We start from the raw sequence: 17,456 nt of genomic DNA, 5'->3' as shown, positions 1-17,456 counted from the left end.
ACTTAAAGGCTGCACGAGCTAGACTAAGGACCTATGAGCGTGAGATAAAGAGTGAAATCAGTGCCTCTGATGTCGACCATAGAAACACTGCTCAGAAAGCCCCCACAGTTTCTGATCTCAGTAAAGTCCCTGACAACAATGTAGTGTCTACCTCACTTCCACAAACAGATGTCCTCTACTTAGCACAAGCAGTACACGATAGTGTTGCATTGAACAGACTGCCGGTGCCAGAGCCCTCCACGTTCACAGGTGACCCAATACAATTCATCGAGTGGAAAGCTTCCTTTACTGCTCTCATTGATAAAAGGAACATCTCACCTGCTGACAGACTGCACTACTTAAAGAAATACATAGGAGGTCCAGCTAGACAAACGCTTGATGGCATCTTCTATAGAAATGACAGTGAAGCATACAGAGATGCATGGGAACGTCTCAACCACAGGTATGGACATCCATTTGTGGTACAGAGGGCTTTCAGAGAAAGGCTGGCAAAAGGGCCAAAGATCAAAACAAATGACTCATCCGGATTCAGGGCATTTGCTGATTTCATTCAAACATGTCACAAGGCCACGCCCCACATTGAAGGCTTAAGCATTTTCAACGATTGTGAAGAGAACCAAAAACTTGTTCAAAAGTTACCAAACTGGGCAGCTGCAAGGTGGAATCGTCAGGCTACTCAGTTTATGAAAGAAAGTGGGAAGTTTCCAGGTTTAAAGGACTTTGCCAAGTTCATGTCTTCTGAAGCAGAGATCATGTGCAACCAGATTACATCAAACTTCACCACAGACACTGGTAAGGGCTGCCAAAAAGACAAAAGGCCCACCTCTAGTGTTCTCCCCACCCAGGCGATAACTGAGACTGAAAATACAAAAGGTCCAAATGTTAAAGCCCCATGCATGTTCTGTCAAAGCAACGGACATAAACTTCACTGTTGCCCACAGTTCAATGGAAAATTGCTTGAGGAACGAAGGAAATATATAAGGGAGAAAAAACTCTGTTATGGTTGTCTCAAACCCAGACACAGCGCAAAGAACTGTAATTACAGACTTGTATGTGAAGTGTGTAAGAAAAAACATCCCACCTGTCTGCACGACTTCAACTATAACAATGATAGGTCAGCCTCAAACCAGATACAAACTCAGATCAGCACAGAACAGGCTGCAACCACCCTGTCTCTGAATGCAGAAGCCAGTGAACAGTGCGTGAGCACCTCCATGATTGTACCAGTATGGGTTTCTTCAGAGCAACATCCAGGAACAGAAAGTCTCGTTTATGCCCTCCTAGACACGCAAAGTGACACCGTGTTCATTGACCAAGATGTGTCTAATAACCTCCAAACTAAGGCCACCCCAATAAGGTTGAAGCTCACTACACTGCTTGGTAAGGATGTTGTTGTACCAAGCGAACGCATCTCAGGTCTCAAGGTAAGAGGCTATAACTCCTCAGAAATGATTGAACTCCCTCCTGCTTACACTAAAGAATGTATACCAGTTAACCGCTCTCACATTCCTACCTGTGAAACGGCAAAGCGGTGGAATCATCTCAAGGAAATAAGGAACGAGATTCCTCCACAGCTAGAATGTGAAGTCGGCCTTTTAATTGGCTACAGTTGCTCTAAGGCATTAGCTCCAAAGCAGGTAATCTTAGGAGGCGAGAATGAACCCTATGCAGTTCGCACAGCATTGGGCTGGAGTATTGTAGGCCCAACATCATCTTATGGTGATCTTCTAGCATGTCTACTGTGTGTCACAGAGTTGCAGTTAAAGAGCTTCCCCTAGTGACTCCAGCTGATGTAATCAAGGTCCTTGAGTCTGACTTTAAGGATAACGACAACGATAACAAGTCAGTGTCTCAAGATGACATTCTCTTTCTGAACTTGTTAAAGGAAGGCATTTACAAAAACACTGAAGGACATTATGAAATGCCACTTCCATTTAAGGAGAGACCCCTCCTACCAGACAAATCAACAGGCCACAGTACAGTACAAGAAAGACAAAATGCACAATGTGTTATTCTAAAGGACACACAAGTGAATATGCAGAGGAGATAAGGTTGCTAAAGAACGGGAAACCACTTCCACACAAAAGTAAACTGTTTCAAATGGACACTTTTCTTGATACTGATGGACTCCTTAAGGTGGGAAGAAGACTTAAAGATGCTTCATTCTCCTCCATACTGAAACACCCAGTGATAGTTCCAAAAGGTCACCATGTCACTCAACTAATAATAGATCATTTCCACAGTAAGGTGCAGCACCAAGGAAAAGGTTTGGAAAGTGAAAGTGAAAAGTGAATGGATTTTGGATTCCAGGCATCAACAAGGCCATGGCAAATTTTATACACCAATGTGTGAAGTGTCGCAAACTCAGCAGAGGCACAGAGGAACAAAGGATGTCTGATCTCCCAACACAGCGCTTAGATCCATCTCCACCATTTACATTCTGTGGAATGGACTGTTTTGGTCCTTTTCTAACCAAACAAGCTCGCAAAGAGCACAAGCGTTATGGACTTCTTTTTACATGCCTTTGCTGCAGAGCAGTGCACATAGAGATGTTAGACAACATGACTACAGACGCTTTCATCAATGCGCTCCGCTGTTTTATAGCCATAAGAGGAGTAGTCAGTGAGATAAGATGCGATCAAGGAAGCAACTTTGTTGGAGCAAAAAATGAGCTACAAGAAGCTTTAAAACAAGTGGACTCCAACAGCATTACCACATTTCTTGCAGAGAAGCAGTGTGACTTCAAGATGCACACTCCTCATTCAAGCCATACAGGAGGTGTATGGAAAAGACAAATCAGGACGGTTCGAAACATTCTGCGCTCTACAGTTTCACTTTCATCTAGCAGAATGGATGACGCATCGTTAAGGACATTCTTTTATGAGGCAATGGCGATTGTGAACAGCAGGCCTCTTATGGTGGACAACCTAAGTGACCCAAGCAGCCCAGAGCCCTTGACACCAAATCACCTGCTTACTTGAAGTCAAAGATATCCCTGTCCCCTCCAGGCACATTCATCAAAGAGGATATTTACGCCCGTAAAAGGTGGCGGCAGGTGCAGTTCTTATCAGAACAGTTTTGGTCACGTTGGAAAAGGGAGTATCTATCCAACATCGCAACAAGACAGAAATGGCACACTCCAAGGAGAAACTTGAAAGTTGGAGATGTTGTCATGGAGAAGATGGATGATCTACCCCGCAATGAATGGAGATTAGCACGTGTAATGGACACAGTAACTGACAAGGACGGACTAAGAAAACTAAGGATTTGCTTCGGAGAAAAGACTGAGAAAGGACAATGTTCTAGTAAACGTTCTATAGTGGAACGCCCAGTGCAGAAACTGGTTTTGCTATTAGAGACTGTTTAACTACATTCTAAAGTCTAAGGTTCACTTTCTTTAATGGAACTATGTGTTATCATACAGTTTAATGGTTATGGGCCATTTCTTCATTAGGAAATCATTATCGCTTCAGTTAATTCCCAGTTAAGCTCTGAATGATTTGGTGGGAGTGTAAATGACCTCATTAATCTTTTGTAAAGTGTTTTGTAAATTGATGAGTGGCTATTATATTGTTGGAGCTTGGACCCAGCGGATGCTTTTATTTTGAAAGTCACAGAGCGACAAGGTGCCGTAAATCAAGTGGCGTAAACTATATAGCAGAAGTGCGAGTTTTAATGCACAGAGAGAAGGTGTGCTCTATGGTTAATGAACGGGAATGGGTAAAAGAACGGCTATTAAGGTGCAATCCTGAGTTGAAAGCAGTTCCTTAGCACCTGGTTGATGAGGGAACAAGGTTTGAAACAAAGTTTGTCCTGTGGATATGTACTTTGTTGTTTTATGGAGCATATAGCTGCTGACCGCTACTAAGCACAATGGTGTTTTTCAAAATGTGCTCTGGCACAATCATAAGCATCTCCTGCTACTGAAAACAAGAAAAAAGCTGGTCTGTGCTATGGGCTGAACCATTTGTTAATCGTGGGGGGGGGTTAACACTATGCAACATATTCAGTTTTAGTATTTGTATTCACTGTTGACGGTAACTACGCTCAAAGTGTTAATGCTATCTTATATGCAAAACTAGGGTGGCAAGGGATCATTTTAAGGTGGCACTTGCCAACCCATGCCACCCTTCTAGATCTGCCCCTGCATCTAGGCTGTGTTTTTACCATCAGCGTGACAGCGCCGTGCCGTCTTGGCAGTTTTAAGGCTCAGGGAAACGCTCTTTAGCGGCCACAACCGCTGGTGAAAAGGAAAGGCTACTCTTTATAAAAAGGCAACCGTCATCACATTTTCTGACCAATCATAACAGCCCATTTCACACACATCTTTAAATCATCCTCTGCCGAGCAGCCTCTGAACCATGAAGAAACTTTCCTGAACTTTACACTGGTGCTGTTACTCTTCTCTTCCTCCTCCTGCCCACTATCTGCTCTGTGCTGCTGCTGATTAGACCTTGTGTGTAATCTATAACTAAGCTGGCCTGGTGTGCACCGCTCCGCCAGGTGAGCTGAATTAGAGCAATCAAGGGCGGGTGTGCCTAGTAGACCTTAAAATGCATGCAGCAGTCATTTGACCTGGGTGCGACATACTGAGAGGACAGCAAACAAAGCACAATCCACTTTCCACGGTGAGGAAGACTTTGAGCTAGACGGGCTATCGGTTTTTCATCTACCTACCTACCTACCTACCTACCTATCTATCTATCCAGCAAAACAGCTACCTAAGAAACTGGTCAAAAAATAAATTGAGTGAAATTCAAAGTCTGGTCTTTTTCAAGTGTGGGCACCTCACAGACAGAGAACACTTGACAATAGTGTTACACAGCATGATGTTTCACTGTGAGTCTGGAGTTTTCATCATAGTAAACCTGCATAACTCCTGTTGGGTTTTTTTAACATAGAAATTAGAAGCATAGGTGGGAATAAAAAAAACAAACACACCCAAACAAACAAACAAACAAAAATTCATCCGTTATGAAAAATTGTATAGTGTGTATCAGGGGAGATTCTAGGATAAGAGCTTTGGGGGTGCTGAGCACCCAGAGAGCTGCCCAGTCAGGCAAGATACACTTTATTCGTCACGATGAGACTTCTTTCCCGTCTCTGTCAGTCCCTGCATCCTTAAATGTCTCCAGTTATCCTGAGTTCTCTCTGTCTGTCTCCTTGGTGCATTTAAACCCCTGTTCCTCCCTGTCCTCGTCTCTGTTATCAGTCATCAAAATTTTACCATCTCTGTGCAAGTCTGCAAATTTCTTTATAAAATCATAAGATTCTTAAATTCATCAGGTCTCTCTGTGCCTGGGTCCTCATTGCAAAACATGACATCAGTATTTTTGTACATTTTGTACATTTAATCCCCACATTTGTGAAAGAAAAACAAAACACTTTTTTGAAAAGTCTGTAACAAAACCATCAAATCTGATAAAGGTTATTTAAACGCTGCAAAAGAAGAATGGATTGGAATTTTAAAAAAATACATATCCTAACCTTAATTACTGGGGTAGGATAATGAATGTTGCTCACAGTGAGTAAAAAGTAAACTGAGTGCAATTTATGGACAGAGATTCACTTTTAATGTGAATGTATAATATAATACAGATACATAAAAAAAATGACCCCAAAACAGAATAAATTATTACAAAATATTAATAAAAAAGCTATAAAAATGGAGGCAACTCTGCCTGTGGTAGAATGCATCTTTACTGCAGACACTAATTTTACTAATTCAATAAGACTAATTTTGTGTTGTAAGATTTATGAGTTTCATGCTTTCATCGTGGTACTTGAGAGCTTGACATTTTCTCACACTGTAAAAAGTTTGAAAAACACTGGTAAGGTAAGTGTATGTCTGCTTTTAGAAAACATTAAAAGCTGCAGTACAGAATCTTTGAAACCAGCTTAAAACATTTTTAGAACATAAACAGAGCATCTGCTTCTCTTTACAGCTCCTCACTCCACCAGGGCTCCATTTCTTTCTGATAGCGCGCAAATGTTGTGCATGTACTGCGGCAGTCATACAGACAACTGGACGGTCCAAAAGTTGGCCTACCTATTACTGGCTGAGGTTTTAGTAGAGTTGTGGCTGAACCACATAAAAATATATCATTAATTTTAATCTCCCCAGTCAATGATAATGTTATGTTGGAATGTTGTTAAAGAGGGTCAAAAATGTTTCAACCCAGTTTGTTTTGCAGATTCTGTATAGCAGCTTTAATATAGGGAGGACTCCAACTTCCAGACTGTATGAGTAAAATCAGGTTTTTTTTCTTTGTCAGTTTAACAGTTTCTGTTTTGCCTGTCACTGTTCCGTCTGTTTTCTTACCTGGTTCTTCCTGACCTTGTTCTTTCTCCCCTCTTTCCTCTCTCCCTCTTTGGACTGACAATCATACACAAATAGACTGTATTCAATTAGACGAAAAAATATTATTAAGATCACTAACAAAAAGTCCTCTCTCAGTGTACTTTCAACCAAAAGGCAAACAACTAAACCACATGTACATCTAATAAAAGATATAAATATTGAAACACTGATCCAACATTATTCTTGATTGACGGATCATTTGATTTTATACTTTTACCTGAATGTGGCTCCTTTTTTTTAAAGAAAAAACCCCCCAACTTCCTAATATCCATTATGGACCTGGCTGTCTCTCTGTACACAAATACACACACACACACACACACACACACACACACACACACACACACACACACACACACACACACACACACACACACGCACACTAAACCACTTCCTCATTACAGATGATATATATAGAAAGTTTATCAGTCCCACACATTTATGATGTTTCATAAACATCTTTGTTCTGGTATTTTTAAATCATCATTTTTTAGCTCTCACATCATTGTGGGAAATGTTTAGCTGGTTGAGGTTTTGAGTCGTTCACTTATGCAGAGCTGTCTTTAGGTCCAGCCACAGCATTTCCATCAGGTTGAGGTTTACACTTTAACTGGGCCATCGCACCACGTTCTGTTGTGGATTTGCTGATGATAATTTTAAAGCTCCTGTTTTTACCTTTTTATAAAATAGCTGCATAGAGCTGGTTTAACTTCAAAGTGATATTTGGTGTAACTACAGAACTAAGAAAATATGTAGCAGATGAAGGAAATAAGGACAAATGAAACAACAGTGTTGTTTAAAAGTTGTAGGCAACACAAGGATAAAATGGATAAAAATAAGAAATTGTTAAATTTTTAAAATAAAATGGGCTGCAGCTTTCTGGGAGATTATTAAAATATTAGATTTATTGAATGACTGGTGGTCAAAGTTTATTTGGATATCATTTGTCAGAGTCAGCTTTACAAAACATCATGATATACACAGATAAATGGAATCATAAAAGCAAAAAATAAAGAATAAAAGAAGATTTGAAACTAAATATGTAACTAAACTTAAAAAAAAAAGAAAATCAGTTGGTTCGTCTAAGCATAGATTCACGTCCATTATTAGTCGTCACTATAAAGTCATATAAGAACAAGAACAGAATTAAAAGAGTAAAGTAATAAAAACATTTCAAAGAAAAGTTTGAATAAAATTCATGAGGAGATACTGATGAGCCGACAGGCAGCGATGCTTCACCTCACACTTTGTACTTCATACCCTCGTCATGCTCGCAATGACTGGACAGGAAAGAGAGAAAAAAAAGGAGTTTCAGTTTTTCTCTACAAATACTTTTCATGTGTGTGTGTGTGTGCGTGTGTGTGTGTGTGTGTGTGTGTGTGTGTGCGTGTGTGCGTGTGTGTGTGTTTCTTTTAGCATAACTCACGATCTTTGACCCACTGAGCGTTTGGATCAGCACAAAGCGGTCCATGTTCTGTGTTGAAACTGGAAATAAAGAGAGAAGGTCATACAGATTGTTTGTGTTTATGTTTGTGTGTAGGACAAGATGTGCTGACTTACATTATAGCCTTCACACAGGGTGGTGTTGCGGCCTGCTGACGATATGTTTCCCCACCACCTCAGCACTCATATCGAGGTTGGTGACTGCAACGCAGCACGGTCAAATCTCTTTCCATCTTGGCGAGCTGATTAGAAGTTTAAAACTGAATATATTTGGCCCACAGGAGGAAACTCAAAGTGAAATTTGGGTTTAAAATGTCATAAAACTGCTAACAAAAGTAAACAAAAGCTGACTTTTGAACTGTTACCAGACATTAAGTGACATGAAATATTTATTTTGTGCCTCACCTTGTAGGTTTTCTACTAATGAGAAATGTAAAGCAAACTTTATAAAAGTATTAACAAAGTAGCTACTTACACCAATCTATGTCTTCATTTAAGACACTATATTCTTCAAGAATGCGCCTAAACAATAAGAGCAGAGGCCTGTTCTGTTAAGCAGGATTTCATATTATCCAGGTAAATTTGGGATTAAGCTGGATCACTTCTTACTGGGCTATATTTCCATGGGGTTTTAAGCAGCATCTAATGTTTGTGTTTCCTTTCACTTGCATGGGTATTAAATCTAGATTCTTCTGCTCATATTTAGTCCAGGAATATTCCTGCTGGTTGCAAACTGATTTTTTATATCAGGGCTTGAACAGGACTCCGTTTTGTACTTGCTGGCCTTATATACAATTTGCACATAATCTAAGCCTATGTTTGAATCCTGTTAAACACCACCGAGGCTACAGCTGAAAGAACAAAAACTTGCTTCCTAAATCTTCTTACTGCTGACTGTTATGCAGCAGATATCCAAATCTTTGCTGGAACACAAATTACTTTTAAAAATTGAATTTTAAACAGGGAAAAGCCAGTTGAAAGCTCTTACACGGAGTCTGAAGTTTAATCTTACCGTCTGATCCACAGATGGCCCCAACCACCAAGACTGTGCAGACCAGCAGTAACACACTTCTAGAGTTGACCATTTTCAAAAAGCTTGAAGAACAGTGAGTAAATGATTTGTTCCCCTGTGATCTGCCTTCTTCTCCAGAGAGCGTGAAGAACTAGACATCTGGAGATGCAGAATAGTTAAGGTGTTAAAAGTAGAAATGATTCCTCCAGTTATTCACCTCAGCTGTTTCTGTTTCCTCCTCCTCTCTTCATACGAATAAATTTAACAGTGATTAAAGAGGAACTTTACAAAATGACACATTTCATCACACAATTCTTAGATTGTGGAAGTATGAGGAGTTCCACAGAAGCTGGAAGTCATGACATGACATATTTCATCAATGCATTTGTTGGAGAATCATTAAGAACAAGTTTAGTAAATTAGTTATTTAACGTAATCTAAATTTAATGTAACCTAAAGGACCAGAAGGGTAATATTTTTATTTAAAATTATTTATGAACAAAAGACTTTTTCAGAAGGGAAAACTGTAAATATTTCTGTAGCATTTATCTCACAAAACCTTTTTCTGCCATGCTGCAGTCCTGGTCTTAAGATTTTGTTTTAAAACTCGGTAAATAGGAAAATGAATGCAGACATTGTCAGTCCTTGCTTTCAGGCTCGAGTGTTAGTGTTTTGCATTTTAACCACATTCAAGCATAAATTCAGAAACTAAAAGATCTTACATTTTATTGGAGATAAAGTATCTGAATTCCAGGAGCATGACCACGCCTCCAAACACGCTCCTTCTGGTTCTTATCTATATATGTTCCCCCAGTTCTACAAGCTGCTCGTTCTCATTTATGTGCCCCACCCTCCTTCACCTGTTCAATTCTTTAATTTTTTCACTTCTATTTAGTACATGGGGATCTGCCAGGCACAGGAGCCGCCGCCAGTCCCCTTCGAGGCCTTCCCCAAACCGCAGCTCAATTCATGTCCAAGCATTCACCTTTATCCACTAAAACACTGTCAAACCTAAGATGAGGACGTGGGCCCAGCTGGTGAAAGTCTCTTTTATGCATTTTGACTTTGCAGGTTATTTAGATATGAAAACTAACTAAAAAAATTGAATATAAAGGGGTAGAAAGCTTCGGACATGATTTATATTAAGAGGATAGCTTCTATTTAACAACATTTAAACTTGGCTGGTTTACAGTGTAAACATTACAGGCCAGAAAGGACAATGTTTTCTTCAAAGAATTATTTCGCAAACTTTCTGTTCTCCCATAAGCATCTGGTGTTTTTAAGAAAAAATTGCAAGAAGAGGGAAGTAAAGATATGTGATGCACCCATACTCCCATCATCCAGATGTTACAGCTGACATCAGCATTCGGTGTCTTGCTAAAGAACGGCTTCACAAAGCTTCATTATTTGGTTGGAATAACAAAATATACCCCATTTCTATTAATTTATTAAGTTATTTTTTCACATTTGACAGGACTGACAGGGTTTTGGGGCGCTCAGAATAGTCTCAGAGTTAACTCTGTGTTCAGGCCAAATTAGTAGCCACACATTTTCCCATTATTACTGACCATTTGAATTAAACTTGAAAATGTAGTTCTTACAGAGTGAATCCTGAGATGAGTCAAATATAACACACAGCATCATCAGCAAACTCAGAAGATCTATACTTGTTGCTTACGTGTGAAATGTTTCTGGAGCTTTTCTACTTATGAGCTCTGCCATTTCCTGTGCCAACAAAGCAAATAAGTGCATGCTGAAGCTGAAGAGGAGGAATACAGAGAAAAAAACAGAACAGTCCACATCATGCTACACTCAGTATAACCTCAGATAGAAAATAACACCTACAGGAGCACCACAAAGCTCCCAGTTCATAGATTCTGTGCTAAGTCACATGTCACTAAGTCAGTACTGTTACACACTGTAACCTCAATGTAATTTCTGTGCTTCCTAAATGCTTTCACTTTGCAATAATAGGTTTAATGATTGATCTCGGAATATCTTGGCTGGAATAAATTTCATGAACTGATTTATTGCAGTGGTGCATCCTGTTACAACATCATGCATGAGTGGAGTGTGCGCTGAATCTGTGGCAATGAGACCGAAAACGCCAACACCAAGTTTAAGAGATGTGGCCTAATACTGTTGCACATTTAGCATGTAGTTGTCATGATGGGCGCAGGGTTGTTTAGTTTCTCTGCCTCGTCCAAGTAGATTATCCTGCAGACGTTCTCTTCCACAGATACTCATTATACCAGACTATTAGTAATTGTGATCAACATAAATTTTGGAGAAGTCCTCAAACAAATAAGGAAAGAAAAGTAGTAGTAGAGAACAAGCTGTGATTTTATCAGCTGCTCAGTTTACATTTAAAAAAATCCTGCTATGTTTATTGTTATAACCACAGGCTTTCAGCTGTTTTTGGATTCAGTCGACTGTGTTTCTTGCCAGCCTTCAGCCCTCAGACTTTACATGTGTTTCACTTTTGCACTTAAAGAATTTGTGTCATCAGGTCTTTTCTATACAATGTTAAGCAAAGCTAGAAGCTGGCATAGCTTTTTATTTTATAGTTAATTAATGTAAAGATTCATCATCTAATTCTGACCAATTGTAACAGTCTATTGTCTATTTCACACATATTGACTATACTTTTAAATCATCCTCTAAAGACTCCGGATCGTCTTTAAAACAATGTCCCTCTCGATGAATAAAATATTATCCATCAATCAATCAGTCAATAAAATGAATAACATCTGAACTTTATTTGTAACACATAATTACTTCTGTGGATGCAGCATCTTGTTCCCAGTTTCCTCCTGATGGCTGAAGAGAATCTTGCCGTCTATCCTCATTGTAAAGATAAGCAAGCTGAACCTGGATCACTTACTTCAGCCGATCCACCTGCCTTCTTACCCTCCAACAGTAACACTGCCCTGGACTGTCCACTGGTGCCCTGTTCCTCCCCTCTGCAACACTTCCCCTATGGATTTCCAAAGTAAGCTCAGACTCACCTGTCAGTTCTCTCTCAGCATTATCAGCAGTCACTTTGGATTAGGATCTAAAACTTGTCTCTTCCTTTTCATGGAACTTTTTTTCTCCTGGACCTGGAAGAACCCCTCCAATCCCAGGCAAGCTCACAGCATCCCCCTGTACCCACCTCCACTTGATTGTGAAACTTTTAAGCTGTGTCCCATTGGTTCCCCTGTTTGGTCTACCTTAGTAATTTGGACATCCTCAACAAAATGAACAGTAAGTATGGAAAATTCAAGTCCATATCAAGCTTTTGTCAACAGGAAAAGATGAAGTGTCTGATCAGTTTGATACCTGCTACGTGAAGGTGTTAGTGTCAGGGTTTCTGGGTCGTTGACCCGGTATTCTTAGTTCATGTTCACTGTTTATATTCTGTCTGTTTCACTTCCTGTTTTATTGTGTTAACCTTGGTCCATGTGCATTATGTTCAGTCCTCCTCCCATTTATCATTAGTTTATTATGTTCAGCTATGTACTCACCAGTTTCTAATCACTCCTCACTCAGCCTGTGTATTTATGTTCCTCAGTTCAACCAGTCCAGTGTCGTGTCATTCATGTTCCTGTAATGTTGTTCCTGTCGCGTGTTCAGTTCAGTAAGCCAGCTAGTCTACCAGTCCATTAAGTTCAGCCAGCCATCCTGTCATCTTTGGTCTCCGTTTCCAATAAACCTCCTCATTCTGCACCAAGAGTCCTGCGTGTGGGTCATCTCTCCCTCGCCTCCGCACACGACCCCTGACAGTTAGAGAAGATTTGCATCAATAAGATTTCTTTTTTTGGTCTATTATGGGACTGGGATAAGAGTAGAAGAAGGTTTTATAGATGATAAAGTGATATAGAAATTCCTGTATTTTCAAATTTGTAAGTGTTGATCACAGCTTTGCTGGCATCAAGTAGAGTTGTTTTTATTGGCTTAAGTATGGAAGTAGTTGTAATTTTAAAATATGGGGAGATATTTTTCAGGGCAAGAAATCGAGTATAGATTTCACAATATTAACAAGACACTTTGTGAAGGCAGATGACTCACAGTTGTTTCTTTAGTTTAGTTCGTCTTCTAAATATACAGTAAGTACACAATGTTACAACCCTGAGTCTCTAGGGGAAGGTGAGTAACAACTAACCAACTTGAAAGAAGTGTCATGAGAGTGAAATCATTTATTAAACAAACAAATAAAGGGTCACCAGCAGTCCAGGGCTGGTGGATGTGGTTAAATCAAAGGAAAAAACTCCAGTTCTTGTATTAGAAGATGTGTGACATTTTGTGTGTGTCAGGTGAGCATTCACACTATTGGAAAATATTTGCTCAATAATACAAAGATTTATTCTTATATGGTTTTTCACAGGTAAAAATTTGTTTTGCATAAATGCATAAAAACAGAAATAAATTGATATATGAGCAAGAAAAAAAGAAAAAAAAAGCCAGAACTCTAATGATGGATTAAAAATATTTGGTGCAATGAAAAACTGATGTCAACACAGAGATTAAATACAGGTTTACTCCACAGATAAGACTACACAATAATCTGCAAATTTAAAGAAGATTTCTTAGAAAGTTATGCTAAGAAATGCTTTGGTTTAATTAAGCCTTTAAAAGTGATTGACACACTGGAAATTTGGAGCTAGACTGTCACTGAGCAGCTTCTCTGACTACTCGCTAAACAGGAAGTGACCTTTGCCCTTACCTTCAGATTACTAAATTAATCGACTATTTCTCAAAATGTCAATGTGTGTGTGTGTCTCCATCTGGCTTCACAACAGCACAAGACACTTTAACACTCACACAATGTACCTTCTCAGTTTCGAACTGCAAATTTCCAGATTGTTTTATTCTATTTTATTTAAATAATGTATATAACTCGCTCACTTGCTGCACATAATGACCTCTTTGTATATGTTCACTTACTGTATTTAATTCTCTCTCTTTTGTGCACAGTCGAGGAGCGTATCAGGTCACATTTCACTGCGTGTTGTACTTGTATAACTATGCAGGTAAGCAAAAAACAATCTTGACTCTTGAATATATATGTAGTTTCTGTCACATCCGCTGTGGCAGTCGGTGCAGGTGGAGCGTTAGGACCCAAGATGCAGGCAGCTGAGATGCAAGTGAGTTTATTCATAAGGAGGTGATGCAAACAAACGGCGAAAGTGAGGACGGAAACAAAGCAAAACCTAAACTGGAAAAAAACTAACAAAGCACAGACCTGAAACCTGAAACCTGAGACGGAGATGCAGGGAGACGCAGGAAAACACACAGACGAAACAGCAACGAGGACGAGATGACACACACTAAATACACAGACAGGAACATGAGGGAACGAGGAACAGGTGGCAACACAGGTGGAACTGATTGGCCATGACGAAACAAGGAAGCAAAACAATACACTAACATGAACTCACAAGAACTCACAACACAATATAAACACAGACACATAGGGGGACACAGAGGGCAGAGACACAGGAGGGAATCCAGTAACCTAAACTAAACAACCTAGGAACTGTGGAATAAATCATGAACAAACAAAACACAAAAACACATGAAACTAAAACGCTGGGTCATCTTGACCCAGGACCATGACAGTTTCGCTGGGTTTCACTGGCTGGCCCACTTATGTTCATCGTTAGCCGCATGAACTTGGGTAAAAGATAAAGTTTTATAAAAGAAACCCTGGACAGTCTACTCAGCGAGTATCCTAAACTAAATCACTGGTGGAATACATTCAGCGATGTGTGTGACATTTTGTGAGAGTCTGGTGGGCATTGAAACAACAGCAGGAAAATATTTGCTCAATAATACAAAAGTTTATTTTTGTATTACCACATTTTGCTTCACATAAACACATAATGCACAGAAAGAGATTCACAAATAAGCAAAACATAAAAATAAAAAAAGACAAATAAAACCAGAACCCCAATGATGAATTAAAAAACAATGAAGTCAACAGCATGAATAAAATACAGGGTTACTCCACAGGTAAGAGTAAAAATTAAACTACAAATGCAAAAAAGAAAGTTTTAAGACAGTCAGGCTGAGAAAGCTCTGGTTTGAATAAGCCTTTAATGGTGATGGAAATACTGGAAATACTGATGCAGCAGACAGGCTTCACACCTTCCTCATTTTGGCAGTGACTAGAGAGGAAAAACAGACAAGCAGGAGCTTCAGTTTTTCTCTGTAAATACTTTGCATTTATTTCTGTGTGTGTTTCTTTTAGCATGACTTACGATCTTTGACCCACTGAGCGTCTGGATCAGCACAAAGTTGTTGTCCATCTTTTGTGTTAAAACTGGAAATAAAAGACAGAAAATTATAGAGATTGTATGTGTTTGTATGTAGGACAACATGTGCTGACTTACATTATAGCCTTCACACAGGGTGGTGTTGCAGCCTGCTCACGATACGTTTCCCCCACCACATCACCTCTCTTATTGCCTTTGGTGACTGCAGGGCAGCACGGTGGTATCCTTCCAGGATGACGACGACGAGTACCTGAGAGATAAAAGGTTAAAAACTGATTTGTCTTACATCACTAAACAGAAGATGACTTTTAATATGTGACCTGAAATTATGTTACAGCGAACAGGCATTTTTTTGTGCAAATCAATCAACAAGCAAGTGCAACAAATCAATGTTCTCACCACTTGGGGGCCCTCAAGCACTTTTTGGGCAGTTTTGGCATTATGGTAATTAACTGAATGGTGAAAAATATTGTCCTGTAGCTGCAAGATATCATCTTATACTCTCTCTGCGTCTCTCTCATTTCCTGCTTTCATGCCTTATGCAATGAGTCACAGGCTGTACCTGCTGCGGAGACTCAGGTCGTTTGGAGTGGAGGGCCCACTCCTGAAGACCTTCTATGACTCTGTGGTGGCCTCAGCCATTTTTTATGGTGTGGTCTGCTGGGGCGGCAGCATCTCTGCTGGGGACAGGAAGAGACTGAACAGGCTGATCCGAAGGGCCAGCTCTGTTCTGGGAGGCCCTCTGGACCCAGTGGAGGTGGTGAGTGACAGGAGAATGCTGGCTAAGCTGTCATCCCTGTTGGACAACATCTCCTACCCCATGCATGAGGCTGTGACAGCACTGAGCAGCTCCTTCAGTGGGAGACTGCGGCACCCACGGTGTGGGACGGATAGATTTCGCAGGTCTTTCCTCCCCACTGCTGTCAGACTCCACAATAAAGACTTTTGCGGCTGATCAAACACACAAACCCACACATGTGCAATAAGACTGCTATATGTGCAATTCTTCTTCTGACGAAGTTGTGTTTTTGTATTTTCCTACTCAGGTGTATATAGTATTTGTATTTCTATTTTATTCTATTGTATATATTATTCTATTCTATTTTATTCTATTGTACATAGTATTTTATTTTATTTTATTGCATTCCAGTGTTTTCTAATTTCTGCTACATAACTTTGCACTTTTGCTGTAACAAAACAAATTTCCCACCTGTGGGACTAATAAAGGCCATCTTATCTTATCTTACCTTATCTTATGTATGCACCCCTCCAAAAACCCACTGAAATGATGACTTTACTAGAAAACTAAATTAAAGCAGTGAGATTTAGTTACAGAGTGAATTTGTTTGAAAGAACCCACTGCACCCACTGTGCCACACTAATACGTTGGCAGTTATGATAGTTTAAGTGTCTTACAACGTATGCCTGCCATGCAACGCAGCATGAGACATAAGCCCATAAGTGACAGAAAACAAAAGTTTGCATGTAGATAAACATAAAAGGTATAAACATTGTTAATGGTAAGCAGTATAGCGTGAATGGATATGGTGTGGCTGTCAATCAGTCCAGCAATGGAAAAAAAATCAGGTGAATGTTGTACTTGAAAAATAAAAATCTCCAAAACTTCTTCTAAATGTAGACGTAAAGGACGCCTTTTAAAATGCCATGACTGACTAACAAAACTTAGCCCAGAAAACAGCTTCCAGGGATGCTTGGTGGGTAGAAGTCGAGTAAATGCTGGAATTTTTTTTTTTTTTTACAATTATAGACTGAGCAGATACCAGAATATGACTGATGTAAAGGTTTGTGGTCTTTACACAGTGGTCCTGCTCAATAAAACACCAAAATGTCAGAAGTGCGCATTATTCACAAACAGGTAGAAGCTATTGGTGGAAATAGTCATTGCTGTGATCAGTTTCATGTATTCTATTTCTCTTTTCTTTAGAAAAGTAAGAGTCCAGTTACCTTTAGAGGAGTGGCAGCACACACACACAAAGAGCAGGAGGAGAGTGATGGAGAGGATCTTTAGCGACATATTCACCGGTGGTCTGGCTCACTGACCAGAGTCAAAATCTATGAGTTGGTTATTTATTGGTGAGTGTAGGAACATCTGCAGGCAGAACTGATGACGGGTTTCTGTAGGTCTTTGCATTTGTGTGTGTGTGGTTGTGGCATATCACACCTTCACCTCTTATCAGGGACACTTCAGTATTTCAGCCTATCAACACCTCACTGAGAGCTTTCTGAGAAACAGCCTCGCACACACAAAGTTCACAGATGCTCAAATATGGTCAAGAGCCTGATGATTGACACCAGTAGTTTATGCATTTTCATGAGTAATGAGTCTAACCCCACGATTATTTTTGGTTTTTTTCCAGTTTGA

General features: G+C 39.8%; 1 protein-coding gene and 1 long non-coding RNA gene across 2 annotated transcripts; both read right to left on the bottom strand.

The window, feature by feature from the left end:
• Positions 1-7,273: 7,273 nt before the first annotated feature.
• Positions 7,274-7,973, bottom strand: LOC120441948. The gene is made up of 3 exons (XR_005614408.1): positions 7,922-7,973; positions 7,788-7,846; positions 7,274-7,641 (listed from the first exon to the last, which is right to left on the bottom strand). It is a non-coding gene; the product is annotated as an uncharacterized LOC120441948 (long non-coding RNA).
• A 6,906-nt stretch (positions 7,974-14,879) lies between these two features.
• LOC120441935 (eotaxin-like) lies at positions 14,880-17,123 on the bottom strand. The gene is made up of 4 exons (XM_039617517.1): positions 17,039-17,123; positions 15,191-15,323; positions 15,059-15,120; positions 14,880-14,965 (listed from the first exon to the last, which is right to left on the bottom strand). The coding sequence occupies exons 1-4, from the start codon at positions 17,106-17,108 to the stop codon at positions 14,940-14,942; spliced, it is 291 nt and encodes a 96-aa protein (XP_039473451.1). The 5' UTR covers positions 17,109-17,123; the 3' UTR covers positions 14,880-14,939.
• Positions 17,124-17,456: the final 333 nt, after the last annotated feature.

The sequence above is a fragment of the Oreochromis aureus genome, linkage group 9 (assembly GCF_013358895.1).
Source record: "Oreochromis aureus strain Israel breed Guangdong linkage group 9, ZZ_aureus, whole genome shotgun sequence".
Classification (NCBI taxonomy): domain Eukaryota; kingdom Metazoa; phylum Chordata; class Actinopteri; order Cichliformes; family Cichlidae; genus Oreochromis; species Oreochromis aureus.
The sequence above is the reverse complement of the archived record's forward strand: the minus strand, read 5'-3'. Positions and strand labels throughout refer to the sequence as shown.

Excerpts from the sequence above, each read along its gene's own strand:
- LOC120441935 (XM_039617517.1), bottom strand. The coding sequence starts at position 17,108 with ATGTCGCTAAAGATCCTCTCCATCACTCTCCTCCTGCTCTTTGTGTGT. Across the intron at positions 15,121-15,190 it reads CCCTGTGTGAAGGCTATAAT|TTTTAACACAAAAGATGGAC; the intron begins GTAAGTCAGCAC and ends TTTTATTTCCAG. Across the intron at positions 14,966-15,058 it reads CGCTCAGTGGGTCAAAGATC|TCACTGCCAAAATGAGGAAG; the intron begins GTAAGTCATGCT and ends TTTCCTCTCTAG.